At 44.6% G+C, this 9,665-nt stretch overlaps 1 protein-coding gene across 1 annotated transcript; it reads right to left on the reverse strand.

The window, feature by feature from the left end:
* Positions 1-1,346: 1,346 nt before the first annotated feature.
* LOC306963462 (kelch-like protein 10) lies at positions 1,347-4,561 on the reverse strand (the record flags this gene model as incomplete). Its single annotated transcript, XM_079557033.1, has 5 exons — positions 1,347-1,715; positions 1,804-1,953; positions 2,698-3,276; positions 3,368-3,851; positions 4,461-4,561. The coding sequence occupies 5 exons, from the start codon at positions 4,559-4,561 to the stop codon at positions 1,347-1,349; spliced, it is 1,683 nt and encodes a 560-aa protein (XP_079413159.1).
* Positions 4,562-9,665: the final 5,104 nt, after the last annotated feature.

Raw genomic sequence — 9,665 nt, forward strand, 5'->3', positions numbered from 1 at the left:
CCCACACACGCCGTCGACCATCTGCCCTGAACAGTGCAAACCGAGGTGCATCTGTGAAGAGAACGTGCTGGACACCATCGAATGTGAGCACTTTCCCACTCGAGTCGGTTACGACTCCTGGCTGCCGTCAGGTGGAGACACCGATGAGGACGACGAGCAGATGAGCTTTCTTGAAACGGTTCCCAACAGTTTGTGCAGAAATTCTTTGGTCATGCAAATCGATTGTTGCAGCAGCTGTCCGGGTGGCCCGTCTCAGACGAGGTGAACGTGCTGGATGTGGAGGGTCTGGTTTGGTTACACATGGTCTGGGGTTGTGAGGCCAGTTGAATGTCCTGCCAAATTCTCTGAAACTCCTTCAGAGAAGGTTTATGGTAGAGAAATGAACATTCAATGCTCGGGCAACAGCTGTGGTGGACATTCCTGTTGTCAGCATGTCAAATGCACGCTCCAACTTTTGACATTTTGCTATGTGTAATTTCAGAGTGGTCTTTTATTGTAGACAGCCTAAGGCACACATGTGCAATGTTCATGCGTCTAATCAGCATCTTGATATGCCAAACCAGGATACACACACATGGAGAAGTGCTCACTAACACAGACCTGGACAGAAATAAGGGGGTGAGTGAGCGCCGCTGTGGGTTCAGAACGTGATAAATGATGCTCTTCAAAGATCCGGAAGGAGAGAGGAGGTCCGAGGCACAACCGACGTGGGAATCCTTTGTTGCATTGGGACACCCACGCGTTTCGACGATTAGGTCTTCATCGGTCCAGAGAGAGTGAGCCCAGTCACGCACAGATGATGTACCTGTAAACAGTCACAGGTCAGAGAGGAATCACATATTGCTCATGATGTAAAAAATAAAAACATTAAAAACACAACTAGTCTAGACATCATTACAAGCTTGTGATTGGGAATGCATTAAAGTACATGTGAAGAACAGCAGTTCTGGTCTGTTTGGCACTCCTCACTCAAAATGCAACGTACAACAATTTTGATTTGACTCCTCTCGTTTTTTAATTGTCATATTTACTTCCCTGTCCACACGAAGCCTACTTACAGGCACTATATCTGCATTTGTGTTGTGTATGTTAACATTGTGCAAAAAAGCAAACAAACAAACAAGCAAACAAACAAACAAACAAACAAACAAACAAACAAACAAACAAACAAACAATCAAAGAAACGAGGAAAAATGAGGGAAGTGTTTTTTTGTCTCTTCAGGACAACTGTCTTTTCTATTTCTGACATTAATGGAGTAACAAATGTATAAATGTTTTTGGAATGCTGAGTCTTTATTTAAGGTAATCCCAGGGCTGTTGGTCCTCTGGGTTTTTTGCGTTGATGTTCAGTCGAGCTCATTCTCGTCCACGGGGTCTGCGTCATTGTCCAACACCAACAGCGGCGGTGCGTGATGGGACGCCGTGTAGTCGGACATGTTGGTGAGTCCAGAGATGACGCAGCAGTTCAGAGCGCTCCTAAAGACGTCCATGTCACAGACGTCAGTCCAGGTGTTGAGGAGGTGATCGTAGGACTCCACGTTGAAGGTAGTGCTGAAGCCGTTAAAGCCTCCAACGGCGAAGATGCGATCGTCCATCACCTCAATGCCAAAGTTACTGCGAGAAGTGAACATGGACGCCACCTCTTGCCAAGTGTTGCTGCTGGGATTGTAGGTCTCGACGCTGCGGAGACGGAGATTTCCATCAAATCCTCCCACCTACGAGATAGAGGGGGTGTTAGTGAATTTCCTTTTCATTTCTAAAGCTGGAGAATAGGTCTGAATCAAAAAGTAAAAAGGTGCTTACGGCATAGATTTGACCCGCGTATGCAACGACAGCAAGGCCACTGCGCTGGATTGTCATTGGAGCGATCATCGTCCACTGGTTTGTCTCTGGGTCGTAGCACTCTGCTGTCTGAAGACACGCAGTCCCATTGAAGCCTCCACAAATGTAAATCTGCACACACAGAAACACCAGAGTTCAGTATTTGCCCCTTTTCTGAATCATAAATGTAATATAGCGCATCTTGAGATATCACCCTAGGGCAGGGCAAGTTTGCGTCGTGGCGGGCCTGCATCATAACCAAAACACCCAAGGGCCGAACCTTAACACTGTGGCCTAAAGTAAAGAACTATTTTCTGCAAATGCCAATGTTTTACATCAGTGGTTCTCAGGTGGCAGGGCTTTGGGACCCACCGTTACTCTCAGATGACAAGCTGAGGACCCAAATAAACTGTCATTTGTCATATATCGTATAAAATATTGTATTTTCCACACAAGTTTTTGTTGAACAGGCAGTAGATTTCCCATTATGACTGAAATTATGAGCAAAACAACCCAATAAGATTCATTTTAACAGACACAGTTAGTGCTTCCATGGAGTTTCAGATGGAAAATATTGAATAAAAGTTCCCTATAGACTCGGACTGTCCACTGAAAATGGCTCCGTGACTCACTTTTGGGTCCCGACCCGCCAGTAGAGAATCACTGTTTAACATCATATATGACCAAGCGGGATATTTTTTTAAATACTGACACTATTTCTCGCATTTTAAGAGTACTAACAGAAATTTTATCTCATATTTGCACACTAATATTACTAAAAATCCTCTTGGTGGCCAGAGGTTCTGTGCTGGAGGGCTGGATTTGGCCCCCAGGTCTGACGTTGCCTACCCCTGCCGTGGGGTCTCCAGTACTTACCTTTCCATTGAGTGTGGCACAGTTGGCGTCACTCCTCTGCTCGTTCATGGGTGCGATCTGAGACCACTGGTTGGCCTCCAGATCAAAGACTTCGGCCGTGTTCAGTCGTGCGTTTCCGTTGTATCCGCCCATAGCATAGATACAGTCCCCCAGCACGGTGACGCTCACGTAGCAGCGCCGGTGGTACATCGGGGGCGTCTCGTGCCAAGTGCGGGTGCCCATGTCCAGACGGCGCACGCTGTTGAAATACTCCACTCGGTCGAAGCCTCCAACGCAGTACACGGACCCTCTGACGAACACAGAGCCGTGGTATGCTCTCGGCCTCTCCTGGAGAACAGTCACATCCATCCAGCGATCGGCCTTGTGGTCATACGCTTCGATGATGTTGGTCGGGTCACCGGCGCTCCAACCGCCGATCGCCAGGAGGATGGCTCCAGGAACTCGGCGACGGACCACGCGGTCATAGCCAGACCGCATGGTGCTGGCCACAGTGCTGATGCATTCATAGTTTCTCTCCAACAGCGCGTTGCGGAGGACTTTTGTCTGGATGTACTCGAAGGACATCTCAAAGAAACGCACCTGAAAGAGACAAAAGAATGTTGTCAATATCCACTTGAAAGGAGAGAAAATGAGAGGTAAACAAAGCTTTCTGCACATTGATGTAGTTTACCTTTGCCAGCAGCTGAGGGAATCCGCGTCTGCGCTGCTCCAGGGCGTGGTTGGTCCAGTGCAGAATTGCCTCAAACACCACAGACTCATTCTTCACGTTGAGCTCGTCGTCCTCAGTGATGCTGATCAGCTCTTGCACCGTGAGCTCCTGGAAATCCTCGCAGGCGACGACCTCCTCGAAGTGGTTTATCATGTATCGCCTGGCGAAGTCCCTCGTGTCGGGCGAAATCACCAAATCAGAGAACCTCCAAATGCCGATGCAGTTGGCTGGGCTCAGCTGACCCTGCAGGAACTTGAAGCACGCTTGGACCAGGTTGACGAAGTTGAGCATATCGGCAGCCGTCGCCAGATCTTGCACGTTGTCCTCGGTGATGGCAGCGGATTCTGTGTAGATGTAGTCGAGAACAAGTGACATGATTTCTGAAGATATTCCATCAATCCTGAATTCTTTGCTGCGATGATGGTCCCAGCGTATGAACATGGCCCTGTGGAGAAAAGAACAGATGTCATTTTAAAAACTTGACAAGTGAGTAACAAATAAGATCTAATGTTAATGTTCATTTCCCAGTTTTAAGTTGAGTTTTCTTAAGAATATTATGAAATATACACAATGTTATGAGGTGACGTCACAGATCTGCTTTCTAACATCTAGCGTTAATGCTTCTTACTTGATGAATTGTAATTTGCTGTCGTACAATATTTCTCCCCTGTTTTTGACTGAATGATCTTTCTGAACATTAACACAACCTCTTAACGCCTGCCTTTACCGACCACATTTTCTCCAGTCTCCTCATTTGAAAGCTAAGACCCGCAAAACTGATTTTCATCATGTTTTCGTCGTTTTTCCCTCGCTTTTGTCGTCATGTTTTTGTTGTGTCGTCATCTTCGCTTTCATCTCGATTTTGTCGCTATTTTGACGCTCTGTTCAAGAGGCTTTTAGGTTTGGGTGAAGCTGAACAGGAGAAAATGCACTCGGTTTTGGCGGGAGTTAATTGTACAGTGAGTCATCTGGGAGTTTTAAGAATAAAAGTGGTCTAATACTCCACTTGTACGTGTGAATTCTTGGAAAAGCTGCTTGGGCGACTGTAACTTACCTGAAGTATTTGCTGGAGCTGCAAAGTATGACTTTATGAACTGGAAATTTCTCATTTCCGACGTCCAGCACGGCGTCACAGAAACAGTTTGTACGACGCATCTCGTCCAACACAATTCTATATGTTGAGGGCGCAGACACTGGGCTACTCATGTTTGGGTGCTAGCGCAGAGTCGCGAACGGCCGCGGTTTCAGGACGCAGGAGCGACGGACAGGCTGGGCCGAAAGTGCAGGTGTGTCCGGCTGCTGACCCATCCAGAGCTCAAATGATGTAAGTCTCTGCATGTATGCCATATGCAAATGAGAAGGTTCCAGAATGAGCGCCGCTATGATGTCGCTATGATGTCACGATGATGGAATGTTATTCAAATTTCAAATCATATTAAAGATCACATAGCACCAGTCTATAGCACACTACGATGATGACCAAACCTTCTGTTGGTCTGTAAATGCAGTAAATTAGAATAACTGCCTTGTATAAAATTGCTCTCTCAAAATGGCTGTAGTGAATGTCTTGAAATAGGCCTCTGTCTCTTTAAGAACCTCTGAGCCTTTCCGACACGCCCCCTCCACACTCTGTCTGTGGCATCAGTGGGGAGGGGGTTCTGCTGAGGAGCAGTGGTTGGTTACTCGGCTGGTGACGAAAGCTCGGAGGCGTCTCCAGGAGGTGGGGGCGTTCCTAGGAGGACTCATTCAAACCTATCCCTAAAATGGCTGCCATCAGAGTTTTTACAGATGACTCAAAAATACACTTCAGGCATGTTTTTAATGAGGGAATGACATAATAACATGATGTAAAGCTTGAAAAAGTCGATTTTGCATAATACCCCCTCTTTAAATCAGTTAAAGTCACTCCGCGTAACATTTCACCCAAATATTAAAATAGAATCTTTAAAAAAAAAAAATGATGGATATTTTTATTGTTGAAAAATGGGCCTTTCTACCTTCCAACCAAGTTACGCCCTGATCCCACCCCCCACACTGGTCTAATCCTAAAGCCCTATTCGCACGGGATTAGAATTACCTATGGACATCAGGTAAAAAGTAATTTACTGACGTCATCGGAGGTCCTATGTGAATCTGCAATAGATGCAGACGGCATCGCGCCATAGAAGGGGGCGTGGCCTCGCCGAGGGGGAAAACAGAATCTTTTCGGAAACACAATTTTTCACTCTTTTTAGCCATTTTCTGGCAAAATATAAACGTATTTATCACATACAAATAAATATGGATGTTTATTCACAGCAGATTGTTCAGTAGAAGCGAAAAAACGGCAGTCATAGATAGCGCTAGCTAGCGTTAGCATTAGCACGATGCTAACATGAATGTTATGTATTTATGGGCTGTTGAACCACTTTACTCCTCTCCCTGTCTTTGTATCTTTATTTAGTAGAAACTATATTCATAAGTCAGCATTTGTTAAAAAGACTAGAAGCAAGTTGGTCATTTCATGCTCACTACTGCCACCTCTGGTCTTGTGCATAACTGCAGTTTCTATATAAAGCTTGTGCATGACGGCACTTCGGACCCGAAGTAACAATAGTCCCTTTAAAGCAGTTTTTGAATAAATAGAAAAAGCGTAGATTTTTCTCCAAAATGTTTTCCCCCTTGACTGGTTTCAAACATGACCTTACATGGGCGATTACATCTCGTCATAGAAGGGGGCGTGGCTTCGCCGAGGGGGAAAATAAAATCTTTTGGGAAACATAATTTTTCACTCTTTTTAGCCATTTTCTGGTGGAATATGAACTTATTTATCACATATAATCAGGTGTAAATCGGGCCCATATGGATATTTTCTCACAGCAGATTGTTCAGTAAAAGTGAAGAAACAGCAGTTGTAGCTAGCACTAGCTAACCGTTAGCATTAGCCCGATGCTAACATGTAGCATCATGTTAGCATTCTCTGTTTTTTATGAATTTATGGGCCGTTGAACCACTTTGCTCCTCCCCATGTCTTTGTATCTTTATTTAGGAGAAAACCATAATTCAGCATTTGTTAAAGTTTTTGAATAATTAGAGAAAGTTTAGATTTTTCTCCAAATTGTTTTTCCCCCTTAACTGTTTTCAAACATGACCATATATGGGCGATTCCAGAGACGCCGTCTGTATCTATGTCTGTAATTTGGAAGTTAAAATTCCCCCGATGACTCTGTGCACGCCGCCCAAGAAGTGACTTCCTGTTTCGATCCAGCACGCCAAAATAAAAGCACCATCTTATTCATTAGTTCAGCAGTTCATCAGTTCAACTTTCTTTGTGAACAATGTTTGAGAGAAATAGGGTTTGTTTATATAGTTTTATGTCTTTGAGTTCACCCCAGGAAAAATGAGAGCAAAAACAAAGGTGTTGAGTGTATTGAAACGCTAAGAGAAAGCCTGTGTTACACTTTGCACTTGACTTTATAAACAAGTACGATCACAGTGTCGAAATCTATTCAAAAGAGGATTCAAACCAAACTAAGACTGGAGGCTGCCCACAAAAATCAAAATGTACAACTGATAAATCAAAATTATTATGTTATTTATTCATCAACCATCATTTAACAGTCCCGAGTACACAACAAGCTACTGTACTTGCACTGTCTTCTCATTATATTATTATTATTATTAAATCATAGCACAGATGCACTTCCGAACAATAAACCCCATGTGTTTTGCCGGTCGTGTTAGTGCAGTATCTTTGCCCGAGTGCGGATCATTTATGCAACACTGGCTGTGCTCCTAATGCGGCCCTCATGTCTCCCATTACCGAGAGGCGCAGCCCTAATGAGACGCACAAAGCCGCCGTGTCCTCTGGCACTGCACAAAACAACCAGGAGACGCACTGTGGCATTTCCATAATTTGATATATTCTCAACACGAGCTAGGAAGTAATGTAAATTTTGAGCTCGAAGTAAAAGAAGTGGTTGAACAAAAAATTTGAAGTTTGGAGAAAATGAAGCAGAAAATCCACATGTGTTGCTTCGTGCTGACAGGGAAGGGACTGAACTTTTTTCTAAATTTGGTTTCAGATGGACAGGCCCGGTTAGCTATAGATAAATACATTCTAAATCAGGTAAAACATCTTAACTTAAAGGAGCTATACCTGATTATACAAAGAAACAGGGTCACTCAAATTTCAAATTGATATTTTCTGGTCCAAACTCATCTCAAACTTTCCTAATGCATTTACAACATCAAAATTCCACACAGGTTTCACAACTTTCAGGGGGAAAACTGTCACTTCACTGTAAAAAATGCCTACCAGCCTGACATTTTGGGCGCACTCACACTTGACATCCGAACCGTGCCACCCTCCAGCTCGTTTGAGGAAAGGCCTGGATGCCCCTAACGGCCCGCACTCACACTTGTCCATCCGAACCGCGCCCAAGCACTGGAAGCCCCTTCTGCGTGGTTCGTTTGTGCAGTGTGAGTGCAATCAATCCGTGCCCGAGTCGGACTCGGTTCCGGACTTTGGCCCGCTTAGAGGAGGTGGGCCAGAGCGCGGCTCGGTTGCTCGTGTTTGCGCACACGCACGGATACAAGCGGCGGTTGTGTGGGCGGGTGCATTTGTCACGTAAAACAGTGAGAAAAGGCTGTATTTATCAAACAGATAACACAAACGAACCGAGCCGTGGCCGAACACGAGGAGTTGTTTACAAGTGTACGTGAGCTTCGTGCCCCTGGTCTCCCAGGGCAAACAGGTCCTAGGTGACGGGTCAGACAAAGAGCGGTTCAGAAGCTCCTTATGAGAGACCAACAGGCCCGGTTTGAACCATGAGGCCCGACCTTCTGTGAACCCACCACCTGCAGGAGGAGCCATGAGGGGCTCGTGCAATGTGATTTGGGAAGCTCCAATAGCCCCCACGACCCGGTAACGAACAAGTGAAAGAAAATAGATGGATGGATGCATATTATAAATTGAGCTTTTCCACAGAAAATCATCCATTCAATATTATAATGTTGCATGAACACAGTCTATTGGAGAGAAACTGATTCATTTAAAGTGTATTTTTAATGAGTGCTGATATCAAGGTTACAAAAACATATTTTTACAACATAAAGCTTTTAAGTAAGTAAGTAATTAAGGAAGTAAATGCTTTATTGTCATTGTACAAGCGTACAACGAAATAGTGTTCAGGTGTCAGTCCTGAACCGCACTGCCCTATGGGTCAACCTGAGCCGCATGTCCTTGGAGGTCGGAGAAACTGTAGCACTTGGAGGAAACCTGGCTGTCTGCCCTCTGTCTCCTCTGATTCTCTGAAACGGTGCGCTCCCTCCTGGGTTTGCCCCTGTTTCAGAGCATGGTGTCCTGCACTGGTCAACTCCACCTCCTCATTCCTCTTCCTCTTGCAGCTCCACAACAATCTTTCATCCTCTCCTCGTTTGTCCCTTCCTTGTTTCCTGTAGCTCCTCTTGTGACGCCTCCTCTGTGCTGCAGGTGTGGGGGCTCTTGGTGCCTCTTCAATGTCTCAGAACAAGAAATGTGTAGATCTTAAATGGTTTTAGCTGATAAGTGAGCATTTTGTTTACCTTGTAAAGCTGCTTCTTCAGGACCAGTTTGGACTCTCAAAGTAAACAAATCCACCAAACCTCCACAAAAACACAGCAAAGACGTACAAAAGTATCCAGAAAAACAATGTGGAACCGAAACCACAATGCAGTTCGCAGAAAAAGGCAAACAATTCAGCTGTACCAGGAGAGAGGGAGGTCACTTTTAAACACACAATTCAAAGTAATATATTGGAATTGATGGAACGACCATTAATTGCACACTTCTTCAAGTAATGAGGTAATGTATGAAACAATTGCAAAACTGGTAATTACATTATAATGACTTTATCAAGTAGCAATTAAAATAAAAAGGACTGAGGCTCCCCGTATTCCCTTAGACTTGAATATTTTGTTGCCATTGCATTTTGAGTCCCCGAGTCTTCAGGTCACATATACACACAGGTGGATGATGATTATTTAAAACTCTGAATCACGTGACCAACACGGTCACATAACAAGAGCATTGAAACCAGAACCCTTGAAAAACAGCTTGTGGACAGTGAGGCTCACAATCATTTACAACAAAGAAGAAAAGGTACATGTCATACAGGAAAGGCTAAACGGTCACATAACTTAAAAACATACTCTGTAAATGTCAACCCAGGGCAATGCAGTCTCTGTTTAACATTATCGTAAATCCCACGAAAGCCGGTCTTGTTTTGAATTCAGATGT

The sequence above is a fragment of the Gobius niger genome (assembly GCF_951799975.1).
Source record: "Gobius niger genome assembly, chromosome: 5".
Lineage (NCBI taxonomy): Eukaryota > Metazoa > Chordata > Actinopteri > Gobiiformes > Gobiidae > Gobius > Gobius niger.